The sequence below is a fragment of the Vombatus ursinus genome, unplaced genomic scaffold (assembly GCF_900497805.2).
Source record: "Vombatus ursinus unplaced genomic scaffold, bare-nosed wombat genome assembly UNPS02014804.1, whole genome shotgun sequence".
NCBI lineage: Eukaryota > Metazoa > Chordata > Mammalia > Diprotodontia > Vombatidae > Vombatus > Vombatus ursinus.
Genome location: NW_020954582.1, coordinates 913582 through 932124, shown reverse-complemented (window position 1 = coordinate 932124; position 18543 = coordinate 913582). Strand labels below are relative to the sequence as shown.

At 45.6% G+C, this 18543-nt stretch overlaps 1 protein-coding gene across 1 annotated transcript in view; it reads left to right on the top strand.

The window, feature by feature from the left end:
- The window catches only part of AK5 (adenylate kinase 5), a 206730-nt gene that overhangs the window by 106765 nt on the left and 81422 nt on the right, over positions 1-18543 (top strand). The window contains exon 7 of the mRNA XM_027874060.1: positions 13020-13110. Within this exon, the coding sequence (XP_027729861.1) occupies positions 13020-13110 (91 nt within the window). The remainder of the gene's footprint in view (positions 1-13019; positions 13111-18543) is intronic.

Genomic DNA, 18543 nt, shown 5'->3' with positions numbered 1-18543 from the left:
GAACTCAAGAGCTACAGTAGTTATTAGCAGGTTTCAGGGTAAATACAGAAATAGAACTTTGGCTTTAGCAGATAACATACACACTGCCAGGAATAGCAGTGTACCCATTAACTCCTACAGTGCCACTCAGTTCAGTTCAACTCAGCTCAGCTGGATAGCATTTCTTACACATCTGCTACGTACGAGGCAATGTGCTAGACAAGAAGGAATGAATGAAAAAAGCATTTATTCAGCACATTTATTGTTGTTCGGTGATTTTTCCATCCTGCCCGACTCTTTCTGACCCCATTTGGGGTTTTCTTGGCAAAGATACTGGAGTGGATTGACATTTCCTTCTCCAGCTCATTTTACAGATGAGGAAACTGAACTGAAAGGGGTGAAGTGACTTGCCCAGGGTCACACAGTAAGTGTCTGAGGCTGGATTTGAACTCAGGAAGACGAGTCTTTCTGACTCCAGGCCTGGCTTTCTATCCACCATGCCATCTAACTGCCCAACTTGTGATATACAAGGCACTATACTCAACAAAAAGGAAGTGAATGAATTGATTTAAAAGCATTTATTAAGCACTTACTATATACAAGGCACTATGCAGGACAAAAATGAATGACTGAATTAGTTTAAATGCATTAAGTACTTACTCTGTGTGAGCTAGTGCTAGAGGCATCAAAAGAGGCAGCTTGCCCTCAGGGACTCCCATTTTCCTTTTTTTTTTTTTTAACTTTTTATTTATTTATTTTTGGTGAGGCGATCAGGGTTAAGCGATTTGCCCAGGGTCACACAGCTAGGAAGTGTCAAGTGTCTGAGGTCAGATTTGAACTCAGGTCCTCCTGACTCCGAGGCTGGAGCTCTATCCACTGCTCCACCTAGCTGCCCTGGGACTCCCATTTTCACGAGGAAGACAAGCCCAACTAGAGGGGTCACCAGCAGATGGAAAGACCAGAAGTCCCATGCCCCACTGAAGGGACGTCAGCCTCGTTAGAATCACGTCCATGAATAAAACCATGCCCAGTGCTGGTGTTGAACCTCTGTGGGTGCCAAGGACTTTGGGGGTGAGGAGTTTCTCAGAGCCTTGGCACCTGCATGGACTGTTGTCTCCAAGAGGGCTTCTTCCCTGGATGGCTCAGGGCGGGGGGCAGGCTGTAAATGGAGCTGGGCTGGCAGGGGACCCACTGCTCCCAGAGATCCTGGGCTCCCCTGCTCTGCACTGGCAGCTGGTCAGTGGCTCGTACTGCTGGAGGCAGGGAAGGCCAGTCTGGAACCAGGGCAGCCAGTCTGAAGTCTCCTGCTCTCCGAAGGGCTTTTCACTCAGGGTCCTGGGCTTTCTCCACTGTTGTCCAGGTGGTGTCTGAGGTGGGACACACTGCCTCCTGTCAGTCCCTCTAGGAAAACAGCCCCTGCCTTCAAGGAGTTGACCCTCCAGTTCTTCTTTTCCTAATTCAGTTCAATCCTACCAGCAATTATTAAGTGTCTACTGTGTGCCAGGCTAGTCACAGTAGCTGACCTTATGGAGCTTTCCTGCTATGGGGTATGTGGTCAGCAGCGCTCACCCAGGTCCCAGGCTCACCCTTTGCCTTCTTATTTTAGTCCTGGGCTTCTGGCACCCATCTGATGCATTCACACTCCTCTTCATTTAGATTGAGAATATGTGCTGGTAAATGTTTAACATCTAGCTGGGAGAGAGTCAGGGGAGGGGACGTGAGGAGGACACACTTCCAAATTTAATCTGTTCTAGTAACATTTTATCCACCACCTTCTTGAGTCTCTAGACAATCAACAAAACAAGAAATCCAGCCCTGATCTGTAGCCTCTGCTGGTTTCCAAAGTGTAAATGCTGAAAATTTAACAATGGACAGAGCCCCTTGGAGATGACTTCAGCACATCCCTCATCCCTACCCTTGATGTGTGACCTTGAGCAGAACCCTACATCTCTCCAAGCTGAAGTTTCTTCATCTGTAAAATGGGCACAAAAGTGCCCAGCTACCTCACAGGGGAATTTTTGAAAATCAAAGATGCGATGTATATAAAGATTTTTTGAAATCTCAAAGTATTGTATAAATGTCAGTTACTGTTATTATGCTCATAGATGTGTCCACCACGAAAAGGTAGTGTTGCTATAAACTCAGAGACAGACAAAAGAGAGAAGGCTTTTGTTCATCTTCCTGTCCCTGTGGGAGAGCCCTTTCTACATGAAGTATTCCTAGCACGGTGGAAATCAGAGCAGCTCAGAGGTCTAGAGGCCCTCCAATTTACAAAACACTTTCCTCAAAACAAACCCCGTGGGGCTAAAGGTTGACATGTTATTATTTCCATTCTACAGGTGAGGAACCTGAGATTCAGAGAGGAGAATCTGGCCCATGATGATGCAACTAGTAGGGTCAGGCTTGAGATTTGAACCTAGGTCTTCTGGCTCCAAACCCAGTCATCTTTCCACTGAGCTTTCCCTGCACCAGGGTTTGAGTTCTGCTACATAACCTTGGGCAAGGTGTCTCCCTGTCTTGACTTCAGTTTCCCCATCCATAAAATGGGGGTGTGTTGGCCACTCTCTGGGGTCCCTGCCAGGATTCTCTCTTCCTCATTGGCTTTCTAGAGATTCCCTCCTTTTCCCCCTAGCTCCTGTGGTCTCTCCTCAGCCACACATTGACTGACACCTGCAATCCTTCATTCTTTTCTTCCTGCCCATTGGTCACTTCTTCCATGGGAGTCAGAGTAGGTGTAAGGTAACATAGAGGGGAAGCTACTGGTGGGTGGGGGCTCTGGGGAAGGGAGAGAGGTCCTCTGCAGAAAGTGGCCTTGGAGGACAGCAGCCTGGGGGTGAATAGGTGAACAAGTGCATTTCATTAAAAAGGCCCAGGACTCAGGGCAAACCGAAGGGGACGGGGGCCTCCCCTTTCCCTGAGCCCTTTGAACCTGCTCTCAGAAGCCTAGGCTGAAAGTCCTTCTCCATCACAGGCCCTGAGAGAGAGCGGTGACAGCCCTCTAAGGATAAGAACCATGGATAGCGACAGTTCACAACTTTGGCACGGGAATCAGGTCTGGTCAATCCCAAGAACAAAGTCTCATGAAGCCTATTGATAAATGATTAGCTGCTCTGTCCTTGGCAGCGTGGAATCTCCAGCAGATTTCCCAATAGATAATTGATGTCTCCTGTCCCTGCTATTTCCTGCGTGGGCACCAGCCATGTGGTCTGTTTCCTGAATCTGTGAAGATATCTGTCACTCTGGTCATCTCCAATCAGATGCCCTCCCCTGGCACCCCAGCCTGCACTGACTCGTCTTTCTAGTTTTCCTCACCTGAATCCATCTTCTCTAAACAAGTTGTGCCAAAAGCCTTGGGGCAGCTACAGGCTATTGAGGCCAGAAAGGTGATTTGGCTGGAATGACCTTTCCTGTTCCTTTTGACTGTGCCCTTCCGGAGCCTTGTTCTATCCATAAGCCTTAGTGATGATACCTGGGGTCAGATCAACCTCTGTCTGGCAGACTTATACTTCACTGTGATTGCTCCCCGTATTTCTGCAGAGGCCACGGGCTTCATTGCTGCATCCTTTCTAGGGTTCTGTCTCCTGGGATTTTTTTATGTTAATTGTGATCTGACTCTACTCATATCCCAGACCTAAGACCTTCAGGGGCCAGGGACCTGGGAGGATAAAGCTCCTTCTATTTACTCCCTTCCCTTGGAGTATGAGTAAAAGCTCTCTCCCTCCTCAAGCAGGGGTATGTTGAGCATGAATGTCCAGTGTTAAATTTTCTGTGTGAGCATTTAACTACAAATCAAATGTTTTGTTAATTGTCTGGACTTAAAAACATGAGGAAGAAAATGTTAGTGATGCAGATTAAATTTAAAAGAGGGTCCTGGAACATTTTTTTGGGAGAGTCAGTTGTTAAACATTTACCAGTGAGTGTTCCCCTGCTCCCAAACCACCACTTTAGAAGTTTCAGGGGACTTCTTCAAGAAACCAATCAGCCTGAAAGACTTTCTGATTAGGACTTACATTAAAAGAGCTTAGCAGGCTAGAACACTGGACAAAGCCTACAAAGATAAAATGTAAGAGGGATAAATACAGTCGTATACTTGGGTTTAAAAAATCAAATTTAAAAGTACAAGATGGCTAACACAAGGTGAAATGGGGAATATTATCTTGAGTTGCACTGAGATGCCTCATGACCAGGAAGGAGGGTCTTGGGGTCGTAGATTGGGAGTTTCTGCTGTTGCCTGCCTTGCTCTGGCTGAGTTCTGAGCACCACATTTTAGGGGAAAATAGTGGTAATTACACTGACATATCCAGAGGCAGGCAACCAGGAGGGTGAAGGGTCTGCATCTGTTGAAGGAACTGGGGAAATTCTGTGTGCAGAAGAGAAGACGGTGAGGACATGAGAGCCACCTGGCAGGATTTGGAGAGCCTTCCATGGGGAGGGGGACCAGCTGTGTTCTCCTGGGCTCCGGAGGGAAGAATTAAGTTGAGGTGGCAAAAGGCAAATATGGGCTTGATATAAGAAAACACTTCCACAAGAATTAGAGCGATCCCTGCCTTGGGACAGGCCTCCCTGGAGGTCTCCAAACAGGGCAGCAGATCCTTCTACAAGGTATGGGCTGGACCAGCTGGCCAGTGAGGCACCTTCCGACTGATAAAATGATAAAAGGAGGCACTTAGCCCAGTGCCAGGCACATCGTTGCTGTGGTTGTTCAGTCATTTCAGTTGAGTCTGATTCTTTGTGACCTCATTTGGGGTTTTCTTGGCAGAGATGCTGGAGTGCTTTGCCATTTCCTTCTCCAGCTCATTTTACAGATGAGGAAACTGAGGCAAACAGGGTTAAGTGACTTACCTAGGGTCACACAGTTAATATCTAAGGCACATAGTAGGTGCTTAATAAATATTTGTTCTCTTTTCCCTTCCAACTGAGATTCTGTGAGTCTATAAACAGTGTCCCACCCACCCTATATTCTGTTGTGAGAAAAAGGATCTCTCTGTCTCTGTGTGTGTGTGTGTCTCTCTCTCCTCTGTGTGTGTGTGTCTCTCTGTGTGTGTCTCCTCTCTCTCTCTCTCTCTCTCTCTCTCTCTCTCTCTCTCTCTCCCTCCCTCCCTCCCTCTCTCCCTTCCCTTTCCCCCTTCCCTCTCTCCCTCCCTCCCTTCTCCCTCTCCCCTCTCTCTCCCTCTCTCTTCTCTTTCTCTTCACAGTTAAAGATGAAGCTTTTCTAGAGATGGAGAAGATGGGAAAACCTTTGAAATATGGGTCGATTTACTTAAAGTCCTTTGGCTCCATGAAAGCCTTCCAAGTGTTTTTGTTATTTGTGAGATGAGGCTGGCTTCTTCCCACTCTGAGGAGGGAATCAGGGCTCGCTCATTGTTCAGAACATTTTCTTACTAAGTGTCTCACTTCTCGCTTGCTCTGATTTTTGTTCTGAGAGCCCTAGCCCCCACTCTGCAATGGGGAATCAATCCACAGGAAACATAGGAAGGCTCACTACCGAGTCAGGGTGCAGGCTTAACACACCTACCAACAAACACCAGACCTGCTCACATATTACACACACTTGAATTCCTGTTATTATTTATTTGAGTGATCGCTGACAAAGAGTGAAATGGGAAAGGGTCATTTCCCAGATAGAAAACATAGCAATCAACCACTCAAAAAGTATTTAAGTGCCTAGAACTGTGCTGGGTGCCAGATACAGACACAATTGAGGAAGTCTCTTCTCGTGCTCTCAAGGAACATGTATTCTCCCAGAAGAGTAGAGTGGGTAGAGGGCTAAACCTGGAGTAAGGAAGATCTGGCTTCAACTCCATCACTTACTAGCTGTGTAACCATGGGCAAGACATTAGCCTCCAGGAGCCTCAGTTTCTTCATCAATAAAATGGGGTGTAATAGCTGATATCCCATTCTCACAGTGTTAGTGTGAGGTACAAATAAGATAATGTATATAAAGTGATTTCCAAACTTTGAAAAGCCATGTCAGAGGCTACTAGATAATTAGCATATGGAATTTTAACATACTATTTCCATTGGGACCACTGGTTTCTTCTTCTATACACTTCACTTTTTCTTGGTGTTCTTTCCAGCTTAGCTGCAGATATTAATTTTCTCTCAAATCTCTGTAACCCTGTAAGCTAAGGTTTCACTACCAAACTCGTTGACATTTCCGACAACTGACATACAGTATCTTAAGGTTTGCAAAAGTGTTCTATTACCATTATTTAGTTTAATTCTCACAGCCTCACAATCCTTCAAGGTGAGCACTACAGGTGTCAACAGACCTATTTTACAAAAAGGAAACTGAGGCTGAGATTAAGTAGCTTAAGCTTCAGATTGACCCCCACCTTAATCCATTCTCCATCCAGCTGCCAAAGTTCAGATCTAACCATGTGATTCCTCAAGAACTCTAATGCCTCCCTCTTGCCTTTGTTTGGCTTTTAAAACCCTTCCCAACCTGGCCAACCTTTCTTTTGAGCCTCTTCATGCATTACTTCCCTTTCTCCCCTCTGTGGTTCAACCAGACTGGTCTTCCCTCTGTTTCTTCAGCTTGGCTCTCTGTCTCCCATCTCTGTGCCTTTGCATTGGCCATCCCCCATGCCTGGGATGCCTTCACTCCTCATGGTGCTTCATAGAATCCCTCACTTCTGTTAAGACCCAGCTTGGGTACCACTTTCTATTGGATCCTGGATCTCTTGGATCTGGTGAAGCCCATGGACCCCTTCTCAGAATCATGTTTTAAAATGCATAAAGTAAAATACACAATATTACAAAGGAAATCTGTTATATTAAGATACAGTTATCAAAATGTTTTTAAATCAAGTTAGTAGACCCCAGGTTAAGAATACCTGCCCCCCTTGTTTTTAAGAATTTTGCATCTATGTTACACACACACACATAGAGACACACACATACACACAGACACATACTCAGACACACACATATACACACATACACACACAGAGCACATTGCTTCTCCTGTTGGATTGGAAGCTCCTTGAGAGCTGGGATCATTTCATTCTTTGCATTTGTAACCCCAGTTCCTGGCACACAGGAGGTACTTAATAAATGCTTGTTGATGGCTTGATTGCCTTGCCCAGGATCCCATCATGAGTGAGTATCCAAGGTACAATTTGAACCCAGAGTCTTCCTGACTCCAGATCTAGCCATCTGTACCACTGCTTCCTTCAGCCTTCTGAACATCTCTTTTTCTTATTCTCTTCCACTTTGGCTGCCAAGGTCAATGCTAAAAGGGAAAGAGAATGAGCATTAGTGAACACCTACAATATTCCAGGTCCTGTGCTAAGTGGAATCAGCAGGACCTGAGTTCAAGTCCTGCCTCAGACGCTGACTAACTGTGTGACCCTGGGTAAATCCCTTAACCCTGCTTGCCTCAGTTTCCTCAACTGTAAAATGGGGCTAATTAATGGCACCTACCTCACAAGGTTGTGATGAGGATCAAATGAGATGATCATTGTAAAAAAAAAAAAAGGCTTAGCACAGTGCCTGGCACATAGTAGGTTCTTAATAAATGCTTCCTTCCTTCCAAGGTCAATTCAATTCAGCCAGTATTTACTCAGTGTCCCCCACGTCCCAGGTACCAGTGCTGGGTATGAGAAGACAAAAATGAAACCATCTCTGCCCTCAAGGACCTTCCATTCCAGTGGGGAGCAACGCTGACACAGAAAATTCAGTAGCAAGCACACAGACTACCATTGGCCCTTGCCATTCACCCAGTTCCAGCCCCTGCTGAGCACCCTTTGGCTCAGCCATCATCTTGCGTCTCACCCACAGGAGCAGCATGAGAGACTTCGTCAAACACTTTGCTAAAACAGAGGCAAACTGTTCCTACAACAGTCCTTGTCTCTTAGTCCGAATCTCCTCGTGATGGAAGAGTGAGGTCAAGTAGGTGCAATTCTTGGTGGGGTTGGGCTGACTCAGTGTCTCCACGGCCTCCCGCCATCCCCTGAATAAGAGGGATTATAGGAATCAAAGACAGGCTTGCTGATGTAGAGTTTACAAGCTCCACTCTCCTCTTTTGAGAATGAGGGGAAATTGCCCTTCTCCAATCTTGTGATTCTCCCATTAGCCACAATCTTTCTTTTAAAAATATATATACTTTTTTATTATAGACTTAACAGTGAACAATAAATACAAACATTTCAAAATTCAAAGAACAGGAAAAAGGGCTGTATAAGAACTAATAACTTTTGTTACTTGGCTTTTTAAGTACCTATTAAATCTAGTAACCTGTTTATCTCTACTTGTAAAATAATGTCACCCAGAGAGGGTAAGAGGCTGACCCTTGGCCACAGGTGGCTGTTATCTCAAAACTCCCAGGGGATGCTAGCTGGGGAAAGAAGTCAGCTGTGCCCCCAAATCAATCAGTATCTACTGTGTATCAGTGCCTCCAAAGCATAGTCCTTTATAATTTTGAAGGGGAATGGAGTCACAGAGTTTAAAAAGATGATATTGTTCATGATAGACCACCCCCACCAGTTATCTAGATGCCCACTGCCTCGATTTCCTTATCTAGAAAATGGGGGGAAAGCATATTTGTGCCACCACCTCCCTGCAGGACAGCCCTGAGGAAAATTCTTTAATGCAGCAGTGTGAAGTGAATGAGTCAAGTGGTTATTACACCTTTGGGTTTACCCCAACTAAAGAGCTACTGAGGAGGATATGGTAGCCATCTCCAGCTATCTGACAGGTGTTCATGGGGCAGAGGGAACTGGCTTTTCTGCTTGGCCCCAGACTTCCACCTAGGCTTAATGTAAGGAAAATCTTCCTAGCCATGGAACTCTCTGAAAGTGGAATGGGCTGCCTATGACATGTCCTAGAGGACTGCAGGCAAAAGCTGAGGAAAAACCTAGATGGTCGGGATGGCTTTGAATTTCCCCCACTAGGGTCCCTTCCCCCCATTTTTAACCACCTAGTGTTCATCTTGGGATTGTCTCCTTGCTTCTGTCTTCGTTTCTCCAGAGCTTACATGTACCTAGTATGTAGTAAGTGGTTAGTAAATGTGGATTGAGTGAAGGGATTCTTGGCAAATACACACTGGACTGAGTGGCCCTTGAGTAGGGCCATAACTGGGGCCAGTGGTGAGTGAGGACTTTGTTCCAAGAGACCCAGTTTAGGGGAGTCTGGCAGTATTTGGAGTGCTTTGGCAGAGCAGAAACCAGAGATTCAAACTTGGCTACCAAGAATATCTGTTGAAATAAGAAGCTATGAAAGGATGAACCAGCTGGGTTTCTCCCTGACCCTGCCTTGTTTCCTCTAATGACAAACAATAAATAGCATTTGTGTTTACTTACCTTTGTGTAGGAAGAGAAAAAGACTATACTTTACTACCGTGTCTACTCTGTGCCAGGCAGTGAAAAGCCTTTACAAGTATTATTATCACATTGGATCCGTATAACAACTGCGGTGGGGCGGAGGGGAGAGACTTACTCTTATCTTCATTTTGCAGATGAGGAAACTGAGACAAACAGGGTTAAATGACTTGCCCAGGGTGGTACAGAAGTCAGATTTGAACTTGGGTCTCCCTGACTCAGTGCAATGTTCTATCTACTACACCTCCTAACTGCCCCTCCTCTACCTCAGGTCCCAGAATGGCCTGCCAGGCATCCTCCTAGAGACCTCCATTTACCTTCTAGCACTGAGAGTGCTTTTTGGCACCTTCCTCCTGCCCTGGATGGATGCAATTTGCCGTCCTTAGAGGCAGAGGTCATTCAGTGAGTCTGTAAATGAAAGAGCTATTAGAACAAAATACCTGCCCATGCCCTGGTTAGATTAAAGCAGAGACCTTTGGCCCAGATATCACCAATGACAACGATGAATTCCCTCCTCACTTAGATGGGCTTGTGCAACGTCTTCCAATTATCCTGGACTGGCTCGAGTGCCCCAGTGGATGAGGTCACAACGATTACAGGACTGTGAGATAAAATGGGATGGAGATGAGGACCAAGGCTCAAGTGCTTTAATAAAGGAAGAGGGTCCCCACCTTCTTGGTGCCTAAACTGCCACCTGATAGAACATCTGCCCAGACGCTGACACAGCCTCTTTGCTGGGCCCCCGGGGGGGGGGGGGCTGCGGAGAGGAGCCTCTGCCCTGGACAGAATGCAGCCTGATGATTAGGGAAGGGAATAAATGTCTAACAGCCCTGAGGGCGGAAGACTCCTTGGGGGAGACTAGGACTTCTAGCACATCCTTCTGGCAGAACCCGGAAACCTCAATTAGCTGTAATTAATAATAATAATAATAACAACAACCAGTATTTCTACAGTACTTTAAGGTTTGCAGAGCCCTTTCTGTGCATCTTAGCCAATGCTCCCAACAAACCTATGAGAGAGATGCTATTCTTTTCCCTGCCTCCCTCGGGGCAGGCGGGCATCTTCTCTGAAGCTGAGCCTTAGGGAGCTGCCCAAGTCCTGAGAGATTAAGCCACTCATCAGGATCAGGCAGAGAGCATCCAAAATTCAAGGCTGGCTCTCTAACTACTATGTCAGGATGCCTATACGGTGACATAGTAACACCACCAATAGCAAACTTTTAGATAAAATTCTAAGGCTTACAAAACTCTTTACAGTTGATCTTCACAAGCTTGTGAGGTATTTTTATCCCCATTTTATGGATTAGCAGACTGAAGCAGAGAGGTTAATCCACTTGTCCATGGTCATGAAGCTAGTAAGTATTTGAGGAGAGGTTTTAAATCAGGGCTTCCTCATTCTAGGTTCCAAACTTTAGCCACAATGCCACCTCTAAAATGAGCTGCCTCATTTATAGATGATAAAACTGAGCCCAGAGAGTTTAAGAGATTCCCTCAAGATCATACACCCAAGGCAGTCATTGGCAAATATTCCAAATCATGTCCTCCTTCTCTTCTCCATTCAATCCCCTTCTTACTACAACTCATTTAGCCTTTAGGAACAGTAGATAGAACACTGAGCCTGGAGTCAGGAAGATCTGAGTTCAAATCTGGCCTCAGACATTTCTTAGCTGTGTTATCCTGGGTAAGCCACTTCACCCTGATTGATTCAATTTCCTCATCTGTAAAATGTGAATAACCATTACACTTCCTTCCCAGGATTGTTGTGAGGATCAAATGAGATAATTGTGTGGTGCTTAGTTAGCACAGTGTAGGTGATAGCACATAGTAGGTGCTATATAAATGTAGTTATTGTTAGTATTAAGCCACCACTCCAAGGGAAGAGAGGTGATGGTCCTGGCTGTGGAGAGGATTGATGCAATATATAAGGCAGCTAATAACCCAAGCCAGAGAAAAATGCCTTCATTGTTCCAAATGCCATCAGCAGCAGCATCCTCTTCTCAGCCAGCAGCCACAGTGATTCCAGGCTCACCCCCATGCTCTCCTTTCCCTGTGCTCAGGAAACTGGCTGTGCCATTTGCCATTCAATGAAAACAGTTTCGGATGCACTAGGGAGCCTGGTTAGCATTCTCCATTAAAGATTCCGCTTTACCCCCATCTCTCTCCTCCATAAAAGGGAAAACAAATCAACCTCTCACAGCACAGACCATGTCCTGCATGAACAACAATTCCAGGCATTCAATACCAACTTCCTCTAAAGTGCATTGCCTGAAATTATAGGCAGCTTAAATTATACAGAGGAAATCATACATCTGAGACCCTAGTGAATACCTTTCCTTTTTACCTTCAACGTCTGTTCAATAAACATTTATTAAGTGTTTGCTGCGTGCAGAGGCAGCTTGGCCGAATGGATAGAGAGTCAGCCAATCAGTCTCCATCCTCATCATCATTTTTAGAGAGGTCACATCGAGGAGGGAAGAGATGGAGAGCTGGTCATGGAGCTGAGAAGGTATGTTTGCATTTAGTATGCAGACAGAGACAGAGACAGAGAGAACTTGGCAGAGTGGACATAAAGTCAGCCAAAAGGACCTGGATTCAAAGTCTACCCCTGATGCATGCTCGGTGTGTAGCTCTGGACAAGCCACTCTGCTCTGGGCAGCTCTCTAAAAGGTGCCAGCCTGCACTGGTGGAGGAAGATCCCCACCTGGGAGTTCTCTATCCTAGTGAAATCACAGCTTAAGGCCTGTCCCTTCTTTGGGCTACACCCTGGGAGAGGTTAAAAGTTTAGATGAGCTAGGATCTCTGCCTTCATGCAGCTTACAGTCTGGTAAGGGCTATTCCTAGGGTCACACAACTAAGTATCTAACTCCACTCAGCAAACCATCCCTTGTAACAGAGAGAGAGAGAGAGAACATTTCAGCAAAGCTAGCAATACAGAAACTTAGTCTGACAGTATATACAATGATCCACCCCCACAGTCCCCTACCTCTTCAAGAAGGGGAGGTATGTACTCAACTCCGACAAAACAATTGAAATGGAATGCCGCAAAATGACAATGACTGAGCTCAGTCCCAAAGAGGAGACTAGAAGGCACTTCTCCCAACTCCTTTGCAGTGAACTCTGAGTGGGTAACCCTGTGTGTGTCAGACTCCCTCCCTCGCTCTGCCTCCTGACCTCCCCAGCTTCCTCAAGTCCCAACTAAAATCCCACCTTCTATAGGAAGCCTCCCCAACCCCTCTTAAATCCAGTGCCTTCCTCCTATTAAATATTTCCTAGTTGTCCTGTATATAGCATTTTTTACAGTTGTTAATTATTTCCTATTTATCTATGTATAGATATGTATCGATATGTACAGATGTATAGATGTACAGAAGTACACACACACACACACACACACGTAGCTTGCTTTGATTATTTGTTTGTACTTTGACTCCTGCTTGAGCTCCTAGACAGCAGGGGCTGTCTTTGGCCTCTTTTTGTAGTCCACAATACCTGGCACATTGGAGACCCTTAATAAAAGTTGATTGATTGACTGATTGACTGTTTTGTTCAACTGACTTTTCCCTCTCGTTTTAATTTTTTACTGTAACAGATTTCTTCCTGGGATGGGGTAGAGCTAGGTTGGAAAATGTAGGCGCTACCCAGACAAAAGATAGCAGTAAAGTTTATTCTCTAAAAGTAAGAGGAACCAAAGGAAATCAAGTGTGTTTCTTCTTTCTTCCAGTTTGATGCCGACCGCAATGAAGACGAGGTGTTCTATGACATCAGCCTGGCTGTCGGCAGCAAGTTGTTCCCACCCACAGAGGCTGTAGCAGGTATGTGACTCAGAGCTGGTGGTGATCAATCCCCTCTGTTGCAGTGATCACCACTGTCTGTCCCAGTCAATGTCTCCATTGCGATGATCGCCTCTGTGGCTTTCATTCAGTTTGGCATAGATGCCCAGGCCCAGCAGACTGCCACAAGGTCTTAGGTCCCAAGCTTCACTCCTGAGCCCAGTCAGCTAGAATGTCCTCTTATCATTCCTTTCAGTCATCCATTCAGTCTGTCACTTTGTTGAGGAAAAAAAATACTTATCAAGCATCTATTGTGTGCAAATCACTGGTTAAAACACTTCCATTGAGGTGCAGAGGATAGAGCACTGGATGTAGAGTCAGGAAGATCTGAGTTCAAATATAGCCTCAGACACTCATTAGCTGTGTGACCCTGGGCTAGTCACTTCACCTCTGGCTGCTTCAGTTTCTTCATATGTAAATGGGAATGATAATAGGACTTACCTCCCAGAGTTATTGGGAAGATCCAATGAGACAACTCGTGTAAAATTCTCTACAAAGCTTTAAGGCACAATATAAATGTTAGCTATTATTTTATCATCATTACTATTATTACTAAATATGGATAACCCCACCAAGGCTCGTGCTCAGCCCCCTTTTCTCTCTCTACATTCCGTCACTTGGTAATCACCTTAGTACCTATATTCCACTTTGACCATGACCTCTATGCAGATGACTCATAGTTTTACATCCACACCCTCAACCTCTGCCCAGAGATGCCAGCTCTACCAGTCACCTCCACTTCCAAAAGGGACTCATTCTCTTCCCCCCACCCCAGCCCACTTCTCATTTTTCCTCCATTTCCTTCAGATTCATATTGTAACTTAGATGTAGAGGACAAAACTAGGAGCAATGAGTGAAAGGTATATAGAAGAGGGTCTGGGCTCCATAGAAAAGACAACTTCCTTCCTGCCAATGGAGCTGTCCACAGGTGGCACAAGATGACCCTCCTCACTGTTGTGGAAGGGATGCTTGACCAGACCTTCTGACCAGAACTGTACCTGACCAAGAAGTCCCTCTACAGCAGATCCAATAAACCACCAGATCATGCCACTCATTAGGAAGTTGTCCATTGCATTGAGGCAAAGTCTACCTCTTAGTGCCTTCCAGCCAGCATTCCTCTAAAGTCAAGCAGATTACATCTAATCTCTCATCCACAAGACAGTCCTTCAACTATGTGAATACAGCCAACCTGACCCTTCTGAGCCTCCAAACTAAATGTCACCAAATCCTTCAGCCAAATTTCATAGGATTTAAGACCAAGACCCTTCACCATCCTGGTCATCTTCTGAATACTCTCCACTTATGAGTGTAACACCCCACTCTAGTTTCAATATGAGTATAATACCCACTCTAGTTTCAATCCCCCAACCCTCACTAGCACTGGAAGCTTGGATCTTCAGAAGGGTGGCTATTCTGATTGTCAGGGGTCTGTGGGTGGTTAACCTCCTAACACTAGCTTGTGAGCCCCCACTAGTGTGCTTCCCTTTAACAGTCAGTCAATAGACTCAGCTGGTCCTTTACCAAAGGCATTCACTCAAATAGCATAACAAGAACATGAGTTACAAAGCATTTTCCACTAAATCAGACATACGCTTTCTCCAAAATACATAGAATCAGTGGGAGGGGGGAAGAGTGGGCACAAACTTAAAATATAAATAGTATGAGACACATGTAAAGGGAATACACATGGTCAAGGCTATTCATGACTCAAGAACTGAAAGACCTTAACAGTCATTTTTCTGGGTGATTGTCACAAAGTCAGCTACAGGGAATGACTCTACTGATGCATGAGGTACATCTGTTTAGCTGCTTAGCTGAGCCTGCTCTGCACAGGGCACAGCATCTCTACTAGACAGGCAGTTGAGCTGGGGTTGCTCTTCACGTGGCATAGTGTCTCACCTGGATGATTCAATCTGCTTCTGAGCTAGGTCAAGTAGGTGCCTAGGCTGCTGTGGGAGCTCCCCATCACACTTCACTGCTGCTGGGCTGGGTCAGCCAGATCCCTCATCCTCTGGGCTCTTCACACATTGCAGGAGGGAGAGAGAGAAAGGGGGGGAGGGGAGGGAAGGAGAGGAGGAAAGGAGAGGGAGGAAGGGAGAGAGAGAGAGAGAGAAGAGAAAGAGAGGAGGGAGAGAGAAGAAGAGAAGAGAAGGGAGGGGGGAAGAAAGTGAGAGAGAAGAGAAAGAGAAGAAGAGAGAGAAGAGGAGGAGGAAGAGAGGGGGATAAAGAGGTGAGAAAGAAAGAAGAGAGAGGAAAGAATACAAATACAAGCAAAAGAAAGATAGCCCCTGCCTTCAAGGAGCTTTTGTTCTAATGGGGGAAGACAGCACATACAAAGGAGCTGAAAAGTCAAGGGCAGGAGGAGAGAAAGCCCCTGGGGGCACTGTGGAGAAGTCCAGAGAGTCAGGGGCAGAACAAGGAGAGCAGGGAAGGAGTGGGCATGCCTTACTGAGGCACTTCCTCAAAATGGAGATTCCAGGAAGAACCCCCCCAATCAGAGGAAGGAGCATAGCCCTCTTCCAATCTGAGCCAGCCGGGGGACCTCTTGGTAAACTTGTGTGTGTCATAAACATGTAGGGGCTCCACTTTCAAGGATTGCTACAGAAATCCTTCACTGACCACTCAAAAAATCTGGTCCCTTTGATATCCAGAGATGTGATGAAGACAAATTCATCCTCTGTCTCGACAAAGTGATCCCAAGGCAGCCGCTGGGGCAGGTCTCCCACATCTGGACCCCTCCGGTGCAGGGAGATGAAGTGAGAGGCATGCATACACTGGATCCCAAATAAGCTCACTTCCTTGTCTTGGGTTTGGGACTGACTCCATTCAATTCAGCTCAGCAAACATTTATTAAAACTATGTGCAAAATTCAGTTCTGGGCACAGAAGATACAAAGATGCAAAAACCAAAATGCCCTCAAAGAGGCGATATTCCAATGACTATGGAATAATTTCAATGGGGAGAGAGGGCTAGTCACTAGGGGATCAGAGCAGTGCCTTGAGGGAAGCTAGGGATTCTACAAGATCCAGATGAGGAGGGAGGGCATTTCAGCCAGGGGGTGCCACCCAGACAATAGCACTGAGGCAGTCATTCTCTTCTCCCTATGGGTGTGGCTAATCTATCATCCTGGTCAACCTGGCCACTGACGATGTCTGGTTTCAAGCCTTATGGTTCCCTTGATTCTGTTTTCATCTTCTCACTCTCCATGGGCCTCCTGCCCATAGCCTCAAGAGCCAGATCCAGCGATGCACTCACTCTCCAGGTTAAATTCTAGCAGATAACACTGAAAACAGGTTGTTGGTGCCTTCTCTCTCAACAAATGCATTAGTTATCAGTCCTGTGGTTGGAAGTGAGGATATGTCCATTTTAGTGGGTGTCTACCTACTTTACCTTGAAAGACAACCCCTAAATCTGAAAAGAAATGGAAGTCATTAATCAAAGAGGGGAGAGGAGAAGGTGGCGGGGACTGCTTGTTTCTCTTCCTTCTAATGCTTTGGACAAGCAGATGTCTCGTGGTAGGCAGCCAGGTGCCTGCAGACATTATGCAGTGTTTCCCATTGCCTATCAACACAAGAATTGTCCTTTTACCCATGTCAGGCCTCGAACTGCTGTCTCAAAACCCATTTGCAACCAACCAAGCCACACATGTTGAGAGAAAAGGCAGATATTCACTCATTATGCTTGGTTATAATGATATTCTTTGGCTGCTGTTCTTTGGCTGCCTGTGATATATCAAAAAAAAAAAAAAAAAACTGTTGCCAAGAGCAACAACTTGTCCAAAGCAAATTCCGCACCACAGTTAAATGATAGAATACAATTTTTATCAAAAGCCCTTTTGAAAGGAAAATTAATGTGTTCTTCTTTGCAGTTATTAATTCTTTAGCAAATTTTTCTCACCTGGCTGCTTCTGACCACTATTCTCTAATCACCCTGTCATAACCTGCAGGGCTAATGTGCAAAACCCAGGAACTAGATTATTTAATTACTTAATTCTCTACTATTGTACTTGATGAAAACAACCATAAGTCAGCAGTTGTTAATTAATAAAGAGGGCAGCTATTTCATAAAAGGCAATGGCTTGGTATTTCACCAGCCTCCTGTGAGTTAATTCCCAATGGATCTGAGTCATCCTACCTGAGCACCATATGCCAAAAGGGAAGGCATTGTTTGAATCCATCAGTCTCACATCACTTAATCTGATCCAGGGGATTCTACCATCCTAACCTAAACTGCTTCCTGGCCTCATCCCCCCAAGTCTGCCAGCACGACTGGTCTTTCAAATGCTAAGACTGTCCATAATCACTGTACTATTGCCAGTAGGATATAGACTGTGTTAAGGGAAGACTAGTACCTCTGGTGTGAAGGCTGCCAAGCCCTTTTCAGGGTTGCTTTCTACCTTTGGTGTCCACCTGATCCACCTAACTCACTTGTGGCTTCAAGCATGCGCATGTGGCATGTAACATGCACAGCAGCCACACCCCAGTAAACTGTTTTGGCAGATGGGCTAAACCAAGTTGGGGGTAACTAAGGGGTCTCAAACTCATTGGTAAGTTAGGGAGTGTCTACCCCAAGCATGTGAAGACTTCCCCCGGTAGAATGGGTGGATGAGAACAATTTGTTCCAAAGGCCATGAAAGCAGCTGAAGAATGTGGAGCACTTAGAGCTTGGTTAGACATCAACGATACCAAGGTCATCCACTGCATCTCAAGCCATCACCAGTCATTTTGACTCTGTCCTGTCACTGGACTGTGATGACTCTGGAAGAGAGAATAAAGCCAATGACTTCGTGCAAATCTGCCTCACTTAAATCCAATTTACGCATGAATCAAAAGACATCACCCTTACCACTTTACCATTTTTACCTATCTCAAAGTCCTGTGGTGACGGGCAAGTGATGAAGCATCTGGTGCAGATACACTGGGAGCTGTAGTCACAATCCTGCACGCAGGTGGCCCAGGCCATAGGGTTCTTCTCACTGAAAGAAGCAATGGGATTCAGCAGCCCCCTGGGTGTCCGAGCAGCCTTTTAAGGTTTATATTGCTCATCTCCTGGTGTGAGGAAAAGGCTAGAAAAAGTGACCTAAAAATTATCTGTTACCCAACCCTGGCCTGCTTGCCATGGCAGGCAGGGATCCTACCTTACAGTCAAAACACAAAAAAAAAAAAAATTATACAAAAACTTTTTTGAAGATTATGCCACTCATCATTGGTACATGGAATGTGTGCATGCTTATGGAAAATGTGAAATACAGTAGACTTGAAAGACAAACAGCTCTTGTTGAGAGAGAACTGGGCAGGTATCACATCCAAATAGCAGCTCTGAGCAAAACAAGGCTGGCAAATGAAGACCAATTACTGAAATTGGAGCTTGATACACATTTTTCTGGAGTGGCCACAGAGAAAGGGAGCACTGTGA